The sequence below is a fragment of the Seriola aureovittata genome, chromosome 20, assembly GCF_021018895.1.
Source record: "Seriola aureovittata isolate HTS-2021-v1 ecotype China chromosome 20, ASM2101889v1, whole genome shotgun sequence".
Taxonomy (NCBI): domain Eukaryota; kingdom Metazoa; phylum Chordata; class Actinopteri; order Carangiformes; family Carangidae; genus Seriola; species Seriola aureovittata.
Genome location: NC_079383.1, coordinates 5,027,520 through 5,045,487, shown reverse-complemented (window position 1 = coordinate 5,045,487; position 17,968 = coordinate 5,027,520). Strand labels below are relative to the sequence as shown.

The following is a 17,968-nucleotide window of genomic DNA, read 5'->3' as shown; positions in this document are numbered from 1 at the left end:
TAATAACCAGATCTTCATGTGCAGACTCACATAAAGCCGTCTGGGGAAGAATTGGGCAAGAATTAAAAAAAAAAAAAATGAAATGATGAAATAATGGTTAGTACAAATCTGAAGTTACCAAACACTGATATCAGTCCTCTCTCACCTCCCTCCTACCATTATGATGTTTAATAAAGACAGACAAAGGATGTGTGGCAGGTACAGTATGGCTTTGTTGCAAATCTGCAAGTTAAATAAAACAAATTAAAAATCAGCCTTAATCATGTGACATAGTTGTAGAAAAATGTTGTAGATGTGATTTTCTTTATTGGTGTCTTTGGAAATGGTAATTGCGAAGAGGTTCAGGATCATAAACAGGAAAGTAGTAGGCTATGTTGTCAACATGGACTTCATCTCACTGATTGTTAATACAAAGGCAAAGGACTGCGTTGCATCTATAGTTTGACCCTGATATGATTTGAACACCATCTGATCTGGAGTCAGACATGCTACTATTGCGCCCCTGGGTCAGTACAGGTGATCAAAGAAACAAAATATCAAACAAAATATATGACCAGCAACCTTAATTAATACATTTGATTTCACTGATCTTCAGGCTACGCTGATACAATCTATTGATATATTAGCATGCCTTTAAAGGCCTGTTTGACTTCATCCAAATGTGACCTTTTTGCATGTTCTCTGTCCCTGCTGATCTTGGATCTGCCCCTTGACACGCAAGTTCTTGCATGACATGCATGACGTAATGGGAACCAACCAGGGAGTCATTTGACAATAAATGATGATTTCATACTTTTCTGCTCCCGGGCATTCTCTGTATGCATGATGCAAATTTTATATAAAGTCCACGAGATAATTCAACAAAGTCACTATTAATGTGTTTTACCACTGAGAAGGGTGAAAGATACCTTCAACAGAGAAAGGTGGTATTAGAAGGCTGTAAAGGTAGAAAAAGGATGCGGTAAATTTCACATGTGTATGAATGAATTACTGTAAAGTGAGCAGTGAATTCTCCAGTGTTAAAGTAAGTCTGAGATGACGGAGGGATGTGTCAGGAATGACTTCCTCCACTCCTGGGACCATGTTGGAGCACGCCTGCTGTGGAAGTAACACCCTCTGTCAGTTACAACAGACACAGATGCAGGTACACGCTTGCTTTGTTTACCATGTCCCTTCTGCACTGCTGCTCTTCTCTCCACACAGGACAAGCCTGGAAATGTGTGGATGAAGAATTGTGGAAAATTGGGAATTGTTGCTGTATGGTGGAATAGACAAGACAAGACATTTTCTCAGGTTTAGACATTTGCTGTTATTTCAACTATACAGTCACACAGCATAGATAGTAAATGGAAGACATCTTGCCACATAAAGTTTGTCATGTCTGGGAAAACATTCCTAAAACTACTCATCTTCTATACTCTATTTTACTATTGTTGTGTCATATTTCTTTTTGCATTGTAACAGATGAATATTACCAAACTGTAATGTTCCCAGATGTAATTCCAATTCTATCACTCTTTAACTCTATAACCAAGCTCATATGTTGGTGTATTAATTATGAAATCTAATTCCCACACGTGAACACAGCATGTAGCAGAGAAACACTGGCCAGGGCGTCTTGGCTGTAGATGTTATTGCTCTCTTGGAACACTTTCATGTAGCACTCAAACACATTATGCAGTGCTGTAAATTACAGAGGGGGATTTTCCCCTTTTTTTTAGTCAGGCAGAGCTGAGTGTAGATGTATCTAAGTGATGATCAACAACAAACATGAGACTGGAACTGTAAGGTAATTTTAAGATCCAAAACGTAGTGTATGAGACACAGAACGCTCTTTATAACTGGAAGATGCCTTCTCAGGCCACTTCCTCACGCCTCCTCCTCCTCCTCCTACCTGCATTCCTGATGTGCAGTGGATATACGACAGTTCAGGCTTGCGTCTCATAGGAAGCATTGACCTGCTCATGGATGGATTTTATTGTCACAATCAACAACAGAAAATGAGGAAAATAAATTCCCTGACTATCTTATCTTCTTTCAAGTGAAAAGAAACCTTTGAGTTGACATGTAAAATCAATAAATACACTGTGGGGCTTTACGTCATCTTTTGTCAGTTGAATCAATGTTCCAGTGATTTCAGGTGTTGGTTTTCAATAAATACACATGTGTAGCTCATAAAACAGGATATAACTGAGACTTAGATGTTACACCATGAGACAAAATAGCCTTCATCGTCAAGCTCCTTACTCTGATTTTGGGGATAGTGTATTTATGTCTTTTCAGCACTAGGGGGAGGTAATAGTTATGTAAAAGTAGGGAACTGTGTTGGAGCAGCTGTTATCAAAGTGGACTCCCTGTGTTGCCAGTTTTTCACTTTGTAACTTTAAAGCCTGGGTGCATAACTGTGGCTTGAATTTGATATGATTTAACCACACAACCCTCTGATTTGGAGTCAGATGTGCTGCCGTTGCACCACAAGCTCAAGACACATGGATCTCTGGCACTAGACATTGAATGTACCCAGCAGCCCTGCCTTGAGTTGGTACTAAGACTCAGTCAGAGACTGATCTATGGATTCTATTGGTGTGGTCAGATTCCATCAGAGCAGGAAAATACAAACAATTAACCAAGAAAAAAAAACAGAACTGAAAGTTGATGAAAAAAATTCTGCAGGGTTATAACCTTTAAAGCTCACTTATATCTTGCATTGAGATACTGTAGTTGAAAAAAAGGGAATGTGGGTCTTGCACTTGTGTTCATGTTCACTCATTTGGATGACATCAGTTCATAAAGAATAGGAGCTGCAGGGAGTGAAGCTCCACAGAAAGGTTGCAGCTTTTATCAGTAAATTGGGTCATATTGTGGATCTGGCCTTGGGCTGATTCCTCATCCTGCACTGCACTTCAATAATTTAGACATATGCATAACTTTAATATGCACTTTGTTATCAGTGGCATAAGTACAGCTCACTCACATACAGGTCTGACTTCGGTGTGTTCTCAGCAGCTCCTTTGACAGCATATGTATAACTCATTCAGTGTGTCTCATCCATTTCAGTTGAAATACAACATCTGTTTATGCGTATGAATCATCCAGGTATAGTCACAGATACAGCAAATCCAAGTGTGGTAATACATGCGCAATACTTGTTGCAATGGCCCTGCAGTGCAACCTGAGCCCAGATCAGGGTTTCCTCGACTTACCCAACCGTTACTCCAAAACTCAAGAATCTCCATCTGATAAGATGTTGTCTGACTTCAGTGGAATCCCACGTGAAATGTTTGCACAGCAGGTCGATATCATGATCTTCACTGTGTGCACTGACAGTCCACTGTTTGAGCCAGGCCCTGCTGTTCTGTTACTGTGTAAACCTCCGGTGAGTACTGTGCACATAAAGTTCTCCTCGAACCATTGCACCTGCCCCAGGTAAAGCTGGATTACCAACTAAAGCAAGCAACTGCCCCCGGGGGTAGGGTCCTCAAAAAGCCCTGTGATGTCTGTTTACTTACATTTGTGTTTAAACGGATGATCACAAACTAAATATGGTACAGCTAACCTGAGGCAGAGGAGTACTCCATTGTAGAAATTATTTTTTGGATGCTGGGATTGGTTGGGGTAATATGTGTGTGTGTGTGTGTGTGTGTGTGTGTGTGTGTGTGTGTGTGTGTGTGTGAGGGCTCATGGTGCCCACAACTCACTCATGGACTCCTGTGGGTTATTCTGGCCCTGGTCCCATGACTTGAAGGGACCATAAAAGTCCCAGACTCAAGCTCTGGGATCTAGATTATAGCCACCAATAACAGGCTTTTAAAAAATAAAAATATAATTTAAGGTTATTTTTTTTTACTCACAATGACTATTGATCACCATGACAACATGAACTCAACAAAAGTGATAAAGTTTTTTCATTACACCACGCTGTAGCCCGCCACACATCTATACAGATCACAAACCCATGTGTTTTTATGTGGAAGCAGAGAAACAAAACTTCACTTCTTAGTTCGCCCTCAGCTACAACCTCGCACTGCATTGGTTGGAGACATTCTTAGTGCCTGCTCTAACATGTGGGCGCACTCGCAGTGTCAGTCCAGTTGTGCGCTCCCGCTGGAGAGGCTTTCTGTTGGGAAGTTTCTGTAAGTGAGTCAACACGGCACAGGGAGGACGCCACCCAGCAGCACTGCCGCTGGATCCAATGCTGGGCTTCTCTTCTCCTCCCGAGGACCCAGGACACGAAGACAACTTCGCTTCGGTCTCTTCACAACAGCTGGGGATTTAGTTTTTTACCCTTCGCACACCGGGGATGGTTATTGTCGTTTTGACGCGGTTTTTTCCTCATTGGAATTAACGCGGCGGAGGTGAAATGAAAGTGACGGTGTGTTTCGGGAGGACCCGGGTGGTCGTTCCGTGTGGAGATGGGAATATAAAAGTCATCAGCCTTATTGAAAAAGCGGCCATGAGGTATAAAAAGGCGATCGCAAAGGTAAGTCACCCCCCCCCCCCCCCCACTCCCTCCCCGCGTACCGCTTTTGCAACGTTTCGCTCCGAGTGCGCGGAGCAGCACACTGCATCCACACTGCCGCCTCAACATGGCGCTTTTCTCGGGCTGGAAAGAGGGAGAGAGTGGGCAGAAGAGAGCCAGTGGCTGCCCCTGGAATCGGAGCCAGTGGGGACCCCCAGCCCGACCCCCACCCCACCCCCCCGGTGCAGGGAGAGTGAAGGGGTCACAGGGGAAACTTTTCATTGTTATTTCAAAGGAGATGCTCCACATTCATTTCATCATGGTGGTTCACTCTTTTCCTCCACAACTATTCTAAGAAGTTGTGAAGCAGATGAGCCAGGTTCCTGCTGTCTCCTGTATCTGTTAGGCTGAGCATTGCGGAAACACTGGAACTGTTCCCATTGAGTTCTGGTTACACTGGCAGAAATCATCCACAGTGTGTTGAGCAATGAGGGTGATAAATAACCCGCGCTCTGTGAGTGTGCTTCTGTGTAGGTGTGTTGTAAAACCTCACAGTAAAGCAGCTGCTGCAAACAGACAATAAATATATGAAAACTGTAAATCTTAGTAGGACTATAAATTACACATGAGTTCAGTATGCCTATGCTGTAAATTCACTGTCACTTACATTATAGACATATTTTAATCTATTTGTCTTTATATCAGTTACTCTGTTTTATGGGAAAAGTGGTGATAGGATAGTGGAATGAGTCTGACTACTCCGTCTACTGATGAGGAAACTCTGCTCACTGCTTTTCAATTACACGCTGAGAAAACAGGTTTTAAGTTCATCCAAGTTTTGTCTATTAAATGACGGAACGCGTGACTGTGTGAAACCCCCTCTGCCAAATTTGAAGGAGGACACTGATTGCTTTTCCCTTTGTGGGATTCCAGCGGCTGTGCTTTAAGGCCCATTAAATGACTAATGAATGAATGAAAGTTGGGAACTGTTGCCACGTTTGGTGACAGCACTTTCTTCTCTCCAGCGGGTGGTAGCACCATTGGAGTCGCGTTAATGCTGCAGCTTTTACTTAAGGGATTCTAATACCTTTTTCGAACCCATTCTTGTATCAGCAAGTTATACCTTTGAACTGCTTTGGCTTTGGAAAACTTTCAAGTTCTCTTTTCTTGACAGAAGGGCCTACAGTAAGACTTAGACAGGTGTCAGACAGATCTAGAGGGAGGGTGTAGTGAAGTCATACAGGATGTGGATTTGATTTTTTTCCCCAGTGTATTGCCAGAGATTCAGCGCTTTGCTTTAAAGGCACCATAGTGTATACGGGGATATTTCCATGTCTTTTTTGATCATAAAGCAGGTCTAGGTTCTATATTAAAACTGTGAAATTATCAAAGCTGTCAGTCCACAGAGAAATGCATACAGCCTGTATTCAGACACTGAGCCTTAAAACCAGCCGTCAGGACTTCTGTCACTTTGTGATGTCAAAACAAGACAGTCACCGCTCTCAGCCGTGCCCCAAGCCCCGCCCACCTGGACCCACTGTCCAACCTCGCAGGATTTGGTTTCTCTGAGCGTTTACCTGAAATCTGCTATATTTTTACTTGATCACACAGAAAACAGTCAGCCAATCAGAAGACAGAATCAGAGCCTCTCTTCTGCTCACTGAATTAAAACTTTTGGTACTTAAAAACACAAATATATCTACTTATGGATATCAACACTTAAAAATAAAATACACTAAAAGTGTAAAATATGGGACTTTAAATTACCTACTTTTCATTTTACATCTCCATGGAGACGATAAAATAAAATCCCTTTTTACGTCCTGGAGAAAATGAATATTCACTGTTGCACCTCAGTAGATTCTCCCACTGAGGGCAAACAGTGACAAAGTAGGTCAACATTAACACTCATTCCTGAAGAGCACTTCCTCCTTAGACACACACCAGCAGTTACACACGCGCACGCACACACACACACACACACACACACTTTCACTCCTTTGTTTACCAGCGCTAGATGCTTTTCCATGGTTCAGCAGAATAGAGGCGACTGGTCCATTGATCCATGCAGTGGTACTGTAAATGGAGAAGTGTAGGCTTTCCCTCCGGAGAACACTTGGCTCTGGGTCAACACTAACTACTGTATTGCGGGGCCAGCCAAGACCTTTGGACTGCAGAAGACATAATCACACATAGGCCACTAGAGTTTTATGATATTCCTGCAGCTGACAGCAATGCAGAAGTGCTGTAAACCTTAATTTGAAAGCGTAAAAGTTGTTTTTATGGCTGCATTAACAATGTAATAAAAATCACAAACGACCTCAAAGATGTTAGAGTGTTACATCCCATAGCAGGCAGATACTGTGTCATTCATTATTAGATTGAAGGCTCAAATGAAACCATAGAAATTGTGTAAATCAGACATAATTCACCCCAGACAGCAGTCAACTCAGGTGTTTCAGCAGTGGCATGAAAAACGGAGGAGCAAGGGAAAGTGAAACAAGCATCTGCCACAAATCAATCGCCCCAGTCTGCAAAGGCACATCCTGCAACGAGTGTTTCTACAGAAGATGACTTTTGAGAAGTGTAGGTATGTTGCTTCAGTCCAGTTATATGGGATATGGGTACGCATGAATCAGTTGACAAAAGAAAATTTGATTTAAGATTCAAAGTGTGAGATTCAGTGTTCGGTCGCCATTGTTGTTTCTAATAAGACACTCTCTGGAAGCTGAAAACTGTCCTTGTGCCTCCACCTACATTCTGCTTGACTCTAATGTCTTTATCTACCTCTTTATTATACATGAACTGTCCCATTTGTTAGATGTATTGCTCATCTTGTTATGGCGATGCCTTTTATTGTTGCACCCGTAGATCTTAGTTGCCTATAGACGTATTCTCCTCTCTGTATTTGAGGCTGTGAACGAGCTGTGCTGAATTGGCTGAACCCAATCAGACACAAGCTGCTCCGGTGTACCTGATCCTCTCCGGGGACACTTGAAGGCTTCATCACAGTCTCAGTGGGAGCAGGAAGTGCGCATCAATCACCCCCTCAAGCACCATTAAGTTCAGAGTCAATCTGGTCCACAGTATTCACAGTCATGAAGGATTCATACTAAATGGCTTTTCATGCTTCTCATCCTGCCTTTCTCCTGACAAAGCTGTTGTTTTTAGCCCTCGGCCAGTGGAGCAGTAAGTGAGTATTTACCACATTGAAGTCATGTAAGCAGGAGCAATGTGAAGATGTTATTTTGTGGGCTGTCCTGTTGGCATACGGAACACCACATGGACGTGACTGGGAGGCTCAGATCTTTACTCATTCTCAGACAGTCTGGTTTCACCCACATCTGGTACACCGTCAGAGACATAAAACAAAAGAACACTCAAACACAGTCACAGTCGCTGGATCCATAATTTGTGGCTCTAACTCCAGAGCTCCAACTCTGCATCTCCAGATCCTATTTATCTTCTACTTTCCCACAGCTACTAAATGTAGGTTGAAGCACATAATTGCCCTTTTTTTTTTCCCTCCCAGAATTCCACAAATTCAGGCTTGCAGACACGTCACAGCCCTCGTCGAGTTGTCAAAATACAGAGAGGCAGAATTTCTTTAGGGGACAACACAGTCAAGGAAAACAAAGTCGCATATTTCCACATTATCCCTTCTTTTAATTTCACAGTGGATCAGCAGCACATGATGAGCATGTGTCCTCTGGTTCCTGGATGTCTGAAGACAATCCCATGTAGTAATGATTTATCTCTCCTTATAGCCCATCCAGATGCACATGACATCACAAAATAGTAAAAGCCCAGCCGCTGACTTAACAGTGAGTTAACTGTCCACTGGAGAAATAATGAAAAAAACAGTTAAACTAAGATAAGGTAACACGTGGATTCCTTTTACCTGGTGAAATCAAGTGGTATTACTGAGTACAGGAATTTATAGGACAGTCTGACTTTATGCTGTGCACTGTACTCTATCCTGATTATCACTTAAAACAGTGGTTCTACAATGAAATTCTACAAACAACATTTCTCTAAAACTATAATGAACAGCCGCATGGAATTTGTCAAGCTGAAATCCCATTCTCTCAGAATGACACAATGATAAAGAGCTGAAATTCAAGGGTTAACTAAGAATTTAACTGTACTGGAAGAGTTTGACATTTTGTATTCTTGCTGAGAGTTAGAGCTGTTTCCCTCCTTAAACATATTAGATGCTTAGTGTAGCTCCATATTTTGAGTACAGAAGTGAAAGTAGTGTAGTGTCAAACTATTTTGTTGAAATTACAGTTTTCAAGAGTCTTGACAGATAAAATGTCACTTTACGTCTTTAAAATTAGATTAAAATAAGATTTAATGTGTTCAGTCTCAATCTTCTTACAAATTTCCCCTTTATGTTGTTTTTAATTGAGAGTTTTTTTCTGTTAACTGTTGCAAAAAGTGCAATTACATCCACTGTGACTGAAAGTTAAAAAAAACAAAACATGAAAACGGGGCAGTGAATATTTTCTTACGGGTGCTGGATAAAGTAACCTGTTTGCTGGACTTGAAAGAACCTGAAGGCAGCATGACACACAGGGACAGGACACATACACTGAGGGAAATGGACAACCAAGAACTGCGATGATCTGCATTTCAGCTCCGTGGACCCACAATATCACACTCACACCTGGAAGGCCGTCTGTTCCTGACCCCTGACCTCAGGCTCCCGGTCTCTCCGGCTCCGCGTCAGCTCAAAGCAAACTGGCGGTTGAGTAACTTTTAGTCAGGATAGACAGTTTTTCTGCAGCATCTGTTTGTAACATGTTTTGAAGCATCAAATTGATGTTGATTCATTGGGAAAGTAAATGAAAAAAAGGCCTCAAAAATAGAAGTAAGCTACATCTGTTTTTGCAGTAGAAACCAGGCTCGAGGTCTTTTTTTATTTATTATTTTTTTTAGAACAAATGTGCAACATTGAAATTTAGAAGGTTTTAAGTGCATGTTTTGCATCTATAATGCATTGAACCGTCTTTGCTTTCAAATGCACTGCTCCAAAATTTGTCTGTTCTGGCTCTTGTTAACCTTCAGTGGAAGTACAGCTAAAGTTTTTAATCCTCATCTATTGTCAGTAAGGACACAAGTCTCTGCTGGTGCAGCTGTACAGAAACACACTGCAAAGACAAAGTGGGAAGAACCTCTGGAGGGGTTGTCAGTGCTCGTTATCTCACTTCACTCAGCGGCTCACTGGTTATGTAATGAAGAGGAGCTGCTGTATGTGAGTAGGATAGTAGAAGGTAATTGCGGGGATTATCATGTGAGTGGACTGTATAACGCTGTGGCCCTGTAGGATGATGGGATGCAATGTGATTGATAGTAAATGAGTATGAGTAGGTTTATGGTTCGTCTGTGCTCAAGCAGCAGTGAATTTTATATTCTCTTGTGGCTTTTCTTCAGTTTCCTATCCTTTTGTTTTTCCTCTCTTGTATCTTGATCCCTCTCTTTTCTTTCTTCCTTTCTTCTTCTCCTGCTGGTCAACACAATGCTGTCTTCCAGCCGGCTGAGCGGTGTTCCATGCTTTTATTCTAACTCCTGCAGGGGAATTGTTGCCTGCCAGTCTTTGAGTGAAACATCACACACCCGCTGCTCCAAAAAAGTCTCGACTTGAAGTTTGCCCAAGTCTGCTGTACAGTGTTTGAACGCGACCCGAGGCTGAGAAAGTAGGAACCCAACCCAACCAACAAGCACTCCGTTTTTTTATGTCCGAGTCCAACCCAAGCCCAACACGGTTAGTTTAATCTGGATAACAGTTTGTGTCACCCTGTTGTTGTTACTATGGTCACAGCTTATCTATTTACCCTGATTACACATATGTGTGCAGGCTTGGAACAGCTGTCCACCCCCAAGTCTGTTGAGGTCTCAGTGTCTTGGTGTATACATGTATACGGTCCAGGAGGATCTCAATTATTCTATTAGGAGCTTTTGTGTTTTTTATCCGGCAAGTACCTTACCAATGTAGTTAGTAGTAGTTGCATGTCACAGGATGGCGATGAAACTTAAAACTTTGACCCCGACGTGATTTGAACACGCAACCTTCTGATCTGGAGTCAGACGCGCTACCGTTGCGCCACGAGGTCACACACTTCCTCTGTCTTGCATGAATTTCAGAGTTTACAAGGTCCTTTGTGTGTTCATGAATCAGGGGTCGTAAACAACTGAGGCTTTGATTTTTCTCAATTAAAATGGAAAGGATGATGTCCATTGATGCATGTTGTTGAAATCCAGGGACGATGTGATGAATGTTATCTTGATTTGAGATTCTGGCATGAGTAGGAGGATCTTAGTCATTCCATCAGGAGATATTGTGTTTTTTTTCTCTGACAAGTACCTTACAGTGGTAGCTGTATGTCACAGGATGGCGATGAAACTCAAAACGTTGACCCCGACGTGATTTGAACACGCAACCTTCTGATCTGGAGTCAGACGCGCTACCGTTGCGCCACGAGGTCACACACTTTATCTGCCTTGCATGATATTCAGAGTTTAAAAGGACAATCAAAGGTTTGAATGAGGGTTTGAAACCATTTCTTACTCCATAATTTACTATTATCCATTTTTTTTGTTTGCCAAAAAGCAGATGTGCATCTTAAAGTCTTGAACATGATGTGATTTGAACGGACAAAGTTCTGGAGTTAGACTCAGTACCGCTGTACCACAAGGTTGCAGTTGCAGCTGTAATTGTGTGCTTTCCAGCTCTTTCTTATCACTCCTGTTTGCTACATCTCGACTGAACTCATGTGCCAAAGGATAGAGGTGGAACCTAAAGATTTGACCCCGACGTGATTTGAACACGCAACCTTCTGATCTGGAGTCAGACGCGCTACCGTTGCGCCACGAGGTCACACATATGTACCGACCCATGTGATATGTAGATTTTACAAAGACAATCAATGGTTTGAACCAATTTCAATTCATCATCTGCAGAAACTGCCTATCCACCCCTTAGTCTACTGAGATCTAAGTGTCTTGCTTTTAACACTAACTGGGAAAGGTCTCCGGGTAGCATCAGCAAACACCGGCAGCAATAAGAGAAAATGCAGTGGTGCTTGTAGAAATCAGATTGCACAGTACAAAATAGCCTGGTAACAGCATGTTTATACTAGTGTGCATTGGTGACAGTAACTGGAGAAATAGAGTTAAATATTAAATATTAGTCTCAGATGCTGGTAGAGAGATCTGCACTTTAATGTAAGTATCGTTCAATCAGTGTAGAAACACACAGTGGGGTCCAAAAGTCTGAGACCACTTTCTCATTCAATGAAAAAGTGGTATCTCACTGTATACAGTTATTTTGGTGATCTACTCAAGCACATATTGAAGTGAATGAAACAGGGACTGTTAGGTTAAAGTGGTGGCTGTCAGTTGTAAAGGTGTTTGATGAGCAGTGAAGGAATGGTGGAGAGTGAACCACAATTATCCCACACACACAGACAGACAAACACTGTGTTTTTTTCTCCGCCAGAACATTGGGATGTTTGATGTTTTGACTGTTTGAGTCACTTGACCTGGCAACAACCCCACAACAAAAAAGAACTGACATTGGCTGTAATACAGGACTGACAGAGCATCACCAGGGAAGGTGTCAAGTGTCTGCTCATGTCTGGGGGTAGGAGACTTCACATAGTCACAGGCTGCAAAGGATTTGTAACCAAATATTAAAAATGATGACCATATTAAAGTTCATGTCAAACAGAATTTGAACCTACTTCCATATGACCCGTCTGTTGAGCTTTAGCATTCATATGAATGATACCAAGGACAATGTCACCCCCATGAGGCCCATATCTTTCCCAAACAGTGCCTCTATTCATGGTCAAGGTAAGATGACTTCAGGGTTTCCCCACTGACTAGTGTGCATCTCAGGTGTACACACAGGTGCTGCACACGGCAGGGAGGGCACATGAATGTAAAGACTTGTGACTGTAGAGGGCAAAACATCAGCTACTCTGTATGCTGAGTTGAAAGCAATGGGCTTGAATGTTGTACAGAAATGCTTGGAGAATTTCTGGCCGTAGCTGCTAAATGCTGCAATGCAAGCAGGTTAAATCCCATGATGGGAACTGCCGATGTCTAAGTGTGCCGTAGCCATGTCAAGCCATTGCGGGCCTGGTTTTCCGGCTCCGTATATGTTGGGGTATTCTGGGTCAGTTTCTTGATAGCCGCTAGCTTGTGTTTTCCTATCCCAGCTGCAGCCTTGTGTTGGTCGGGACTCCGCTTTGTTATCATAACCCACTTCAGATAATCCTGCTAATCATTAGCCTGAACCGTTAGAAGCGTGGCAACAGAACCAATGCGCTGCATGAGATCTTGTATTATTTAGACGTGTTTGTTTTGAAAAGCTGCTCTTCACAGCTTCAGGAATGTTATACACCTCAGAGATAGTTACCAAAGCCTCCAAAAAAGGTCCTTATGTTTCCTGTTGTCCAAGATGAAAACCTGTTGTACCAGTATAAATGTGACAGCAAATGTCATCTAGAGCTCTTTGTTTAACCATGGTAAATACAAAACATTTGTATTTGTCTGTTTGAATTGGCCCTTTTAGTTTCATTAAGTAGATTAACATCCTTGCAAACTAAAGGGAAATCATTGGTCTTTGATTGGTGGTTTGGTTGAGACTGACTGTCAGGTTTGAACCACATAAAACATTTGAGTGTTACAAATCATCATCTGTAGCAGCCTGTCCTGTGACACGTGGTCAATGTATTCAGTACAGGAAGATCTTAGTCATACTTGCTCCATGTCTTGCATGACATTAAAAGTTTAAAAGACAATCAGGGGTTTGAATCAGGGAAAACATTTGAGTGTTGCAATTCATCATCTGCAGAAACTGCTTAAGGTGTCTTCAGCCGGGAAGCTTTGAATTTACTCACAGCTGAAATGGAAAGGATGATGATCGTTGATGCATGTGGTCAAAATCCAAGGACGATGTGAAAAATGTTTTCTTGATTTGAGGTTGAGGCCTAAGTAATGTTTTCAGATCAGGAGGATCGTAGCGATTCCATCAGTAGCTATTGTGCTTACAAGTAGTAGCTATTGTGTTTGCTTGTTTTCAAGTACATTATTGATGTAGTTGCATGTCACAGGATGGAGATGAAACTTAAAACTTTGACCCCGACGTGATTTGAACACGCAACCTTCTGATCTGGAGTCAGACGCGCTACCGCTGCGCCACGAGGTCACCCACTTCCTCTGTCTTGCATGAATTTCAGAGTTTACAAGGTCCTTTGTGTGTTCATGAATCAGGGGTCTTAAACAACTGAGGCTTTGATTTTTCTCAATTAAAATGGAAAGGATGATGTCCATTGATGCATGTTGTTGAAATCCAGGGACGATGTGATGAATGTTATCTTGATTTGAGATTCTGGCATGAGTAGGAGGATCTTAGTCATTCCATCAGGAGATATTGTGGTTTTTTTCTCTGACAAGTACCTTACAGTGATAGCTATATGTCACAGGATGGCGATGAAACTTAAAACGTTGACCCCGACGTGATTTGAACACGCAACCTTCTGATCTGGAGTCAGACGCGCTACCGTTGCGCCACGAGGTCACACACTTCCTCTGCCTTGCATGACATTGAGACTTTAAAAGGACAATCAAAGGTTTGAATGAGGGTTTGAAACCATTTCTTACTCCATAATTTACTATTATCCATTTTTTTTGTTTGCCAAAAAGCAGATGTGCATCTTAAAGTCTTGAACATGATGTGATTTGAACACACAACGTTCTGGAGTTAGACTCACCACTACTGTACCACAAGGTTGCAGTTGCAGCTGTAATTGTGTGCTTCCCATCTCTCTTTCTTATCACTCCCGTTTGCTACATCTCGACGGAACTCATGTGCCAAAGGATAGAGGTGGAACCTAAAGCTTTGACCCCTACGTGATTTGAACACGCAACCTTCTGATCTGGAGTCAGACGCGCTACCGTTGCGCCACGAGGTCACACATGGTCACCTTCTTGCATGACATCAAGACTTTAAATGAATCAAGGGTTTGGAGCCATTTCTTAATCCATAATTAACTATTATCCTTTTTTGTATGCAAAAAAGCAGATGTGCATCTTAAAGTCTTGAACATGATGTGATCTGAACACACAACGTTCTGAAGTGGAGTTAGACTCACCACTACTGTACCACAAGGTTGCAGTTGCAGCTCTAATTGTGTGCTTACCATCTCTCTTTCTTATAACTCCTGCTTACTACAACTCATGTGCCAAAGGATAGAAGTGGAACCTAAAGATTTGACCCTGACGTGATTTGAACACGCAACCTTCTGATCTGGAGTCAGACGCGCTACCGTTGCGCCACAAGGTCTCACAGATGTCTTACAGCACATTCAGACAACGACGAAACATTAGAAGTCATCATCTGCAGAAACTGATTGAGGTTTCTTCAGCCAGGTAAAATCAGTTGTGTGTTACTGAATCTAGGGTCTGAAACAATAGAAGCTTTGACTCACAGTTAAAATGGAGAGGATGATGTCCATTGGTGCATGTGGTTAAAGTTCAGGGAAGATGGGATGAATGTTATCTTGATTTGAGGTTCTGGCATGAGAAACGTATTCGATCCAGGATTATGTGAGTCATTCCATCTGACGCCATTGGGTTTTTTTTTTTTTTTTATCAGACAAGTTTCTTACTGATGTCTTTGCATGCCACAGGATAGAGGTGAAGCTTAAAACTCTGACCCCGACGTGATTTGAACACGCAACCTTCTGATCTGGAGTCAGACGCGCTACCGTTGCGCCACGAGGTCACACATTTGACTTTACTCGCATGATATTCAGACTTTACAAAGACAATCAAGGGGTTTGAACCAGGAAACATTTGAGGGTTAGAAATCATTATCTGCAGAAACTGCTTAGGGGGCGTCAGCCAGGTAAAATCAGTTGTGTGTTCATGAATCTGGGGCCTGAAACAATTGAAGCTTTGACTTTACTCAAAATGGAAAGGATGATGTCCACTGATGCATGTGATTAAAATCCAGGGACAATGTAATCTTGATTTCAGGTTCTGGCATGAGTAATGTTTTCAGTGCAGGTTGATCTTAATCATTCTATCAGGAGTTACAGTGTTTTTTATTGGAAGAGTATCTTACTGATGTAGCCTCTGTAACCTTAACACGTTGACCCTGATGTGATTTGAACACTCAACCTTGTGCTCTGGAGTCACACACGCTACCGTTGCGCCACAAGTTCATGATTTTGCTCCGTTTCGCATGATACCCAGATTTTACAAAGAAAATCACAGGTTTGAAACAGGGTTTGAAGCTTTAGCTGTAATTGTTTGCTTCCTATCTCTTTTCCTCAACACTCCTGCTTACCCTGCTCACTATGTCCCTACAGAATTCACCTGTAACACTCCCATTTGTTATCACAGATAAGTCACCAGAACATAATGGGTTTGCTTTGAGAAGGGTTACCATTAAGCTCCTTTCACATAATTCTATTTACCTGAATGGTAACTGACGAGCCATGTTTGGGAGTCAAAGGAATGATCTTCACCACAGCCAACTGAATGAAACACAGTAAAACATGGCAGAATATGTAGTAATGTCTTGTTATACAAAACAATCCTTCTTGTATGTTATGGTTTCAGTTAAGCCATATATAAACCCATCTTTGGAGGGATTATTGTTTACCCCTTGCTTTGCATTTTATTTTCTGCTGCATTCAAGAAGATAATTTTGTCATTTTCTGTCTTTTTAAGGTGTGAACCTAATGAAACAATTGAGTGTTACAGTTCATCCTGAATCTGTCTATTTATGACGAGATAAGGGATGAACATTGTTTTGATGTGAGGTTCTGACATGAACAACGTATTCAGCCCAGGAGGACCTTCCATCAGCAGCTATTGTGTTTTTCTATCTGACAAGTACCTTACTACTGTATTTGCATGTCACGGGATAGAGGTGAAGCTTAAAACTTTGACCCCGACGTGATTTGAACACGCAACCTTGTGATCTGGAGTCAGACGCGCTACCGTTGCGCCACGAGGTCACAACATTGTCTTATCTCACATGATACCCAGAGTTTACAAAGAAAATCAAGAGTTTGAACCAGGGTTTGAGCTGTTGCCACGATCTGAAGTATAAACCCCTCATTGGAGAGGTTATTGTTTCTTTTAACCCTAACTTTATACTTAATTCCTTTGTTTTCTTTTTTATCGCATTCTAGGAGATAATTTTGTCATTTCCGTCTTTTTAAGATGTGAACCTAATGAAACAATTGACTGTTACAGTTCATCCTGAATCTGCCTGTATATGATGAGATAAGGCGATGAGATGAATGTTATCTTGATGTGAGGTTCTGACATGAGTAACTTGATGCGGGATGTGACTTACAGTTAAAATGGAAAGGATGATGTCCATCGATGCATGTGGTTAAAGTTCAGGGAAGATGGGATGAATGTTATCTTGATTTGAGGTTTTGGCATGAGAAACGTATTCGATCCAGGAGTATGTGAGTCATTCCATCTGAGCTCATTGTGTTTTTTTTTTATCAGACAAGTATCTTACTGATGTCTTTGCATGCCACAGGATAGAGGTGAAGCTTAAAACACTGACCCCGACATGATTTGAACATGCAACCTTCTGATCTGGAGTCAGACGCGCTACCATTGCGCCACGAGGTCACACAATACTGTTTAATGCAGTCACACAGTCTGAAGTATGGTCTTCATAGGCTACATTTGGATTATTTTAAATGGACCAACTGAGCAAGGTGACAAGCTGTTGAATTAAATGCAGACAGGAAGAGCCAACATTATGTTTGCTAATACTGCTAAGATGGAAAAGCACTTTCAACCTTCCCAACGCATTCTTAAAGGCTGTTTTGACAGCTTCCACTCTCTACACTTTGCACGTCTTAACATGGAGGCCCCCCCTTTTCTGCTCTTAAAATACACACAGGCATTACTTTTCCATTCAGTAATGGTATAGACTGCTGTAGCTCCACATTTTAGTCAAGGGAAGCTCCCAAATCTGACTCTGTGAAGAGGGGAAGCTTTTCCCCAGCTTTTATAGATTCCAGTTATTTTTATACAATCATTTCTTTGAGGCAGAGCTGCTCTGGAGGCAGAAATAGTCACAATGGTTGAGTTAAACGTCAGTGGATGCAGCCAAGGAGACATAGCTTTGTAGACCAGGAAACATGGATAGTTGGAAAAATATGAATATATAATGTACTTAAAAGGTCAGTTAGTGTAATTGATAACTTTTATCAGCATTATTTCAGTTAGAAGAAAGAAACAGAGACAGATCTCTTACTTTTGCAGTGGACTTTAGTGTTTCTAAGCCAGAAAAAGAAAAATACTCTGCATATCGACATCTAACTTAACCACCAAGATTATTTCTGCCCACAGAGCAACTAGTCTGCAGAGAGATGTTTGCAAAACTAAAGCTCTACTCAGAATCTCAGTGTTGCAGGTTGGTAGTTGATATAATATGTTTGACTGGCTAGCTGTTTTACT

At 41.8% G+C, this 17,968-nt stretch overlaps 1 protein-coding gene and 10 non-coding genes across 12 annotated transcripts in view; 1 reads left to right on the top strand and 10 right to left on the bottom strand.

Annotated features, from left to right (window-relative positions):
* Positions 1-4,115: 4,115 nt before the first annotated feature.
* LOC130160991 (partitioning defective 3 homolog) overlaps positions 4,116-17,968 on the top strand; it is a 343,348-nt gene continuing 329,495 nt past the window's right edge. For both annotated transcript variants that reach the window (XM_056363858.1, XM_056363857.1), the window contains exon 1: positions 4,116-4,480. In XM_056363858.1, the coding sequence (XP_056219833.1) occupies positions 4,361-4,480 (120 nt within the window). In that variant the 5' untranslated portion in view covers positions 4,116-4,360. The remainder of the gene's footprint in view (positions 4,481-17,968) is intronic.
* trnaw-cca (transfer RNA tryptophan (anticodon CCA)) lies at positions 10,504-10,575 on the bottom strand. Its single transcript has one exon. It is a non-coding gene; the product is annotated as a tRNA-Trp (tRNA).
* trnaw-cca (transfer RNA tryptophan (anticodon CCA)) lies at positions 10,876-10,947 on the bottom strand. The gene has a single exon. It is a non-coding gene; the product is annotated as a tRNA-Trp (tRNA).
* Positions 11,268-11,339, bottom strand: trnaw-cca (transfer RNA tryptophan (anticodon CCA)). The gene has a single exon. It is a non-coding gene; the product is annotated as a tRNA-Trp (tRNA).
* On the bottom strand, positions 13,605-13,676 carry trnaw-cca (transfer RNA tryptophan (anticodon CCA)). The gene has a single exon. It is a non-coding gene; the product is annotated as a tRNA-Trp (tRNA).
* Positions 13,977-14,048, bottom strand: trnaw-cca (transfer RNA tryptophan (anticodon CCA)). The gene has a single exon. It is a non-coding gene; the product is annotated as a tRNA-Trp (tRNA).
* trnaw-cca (transfer RNA tryptophan (anticodon CCA)) lies at positions 14,371-14,442 on the bottom strand. Its single transcript has one exon. It is a non-coding gene; the product is annotated as a tRNA-Trp (tRNA).
* On the bottom strand, positions 14,742-14,813 carry trnaw-cca (transfer RNA tryptophan (anticodon CCA)). The gene has a single exon. It is a non-coding gene; the product is annotated as a tRNA-Trp (tRNA).
* On the bottom strand, positions 15,183-15,254 carry trnaw-cca (transfer RNA tryptophan (anticodon CCA)). The gene has a single exon. It is a non-coding gene; the product is annotated as a tRNA-Trp (tRNA).
* Positions 16,426-16,497, bottom strand: trnaw-cca (transfer RNA tryptophan (anticodon CCA)). Its single transcript has one exon. It is a non-coding gene; the product is annotated as a tRNA-Trp (tRNA).
* Positions 17,060-17,131, bottom strand: trnaw-cca (transfer RNA tryptophan (anticodon CCA)). The gene has a single exon. It is a non-coding gene; the product is annotated as a tRNA-Trp (tRNA).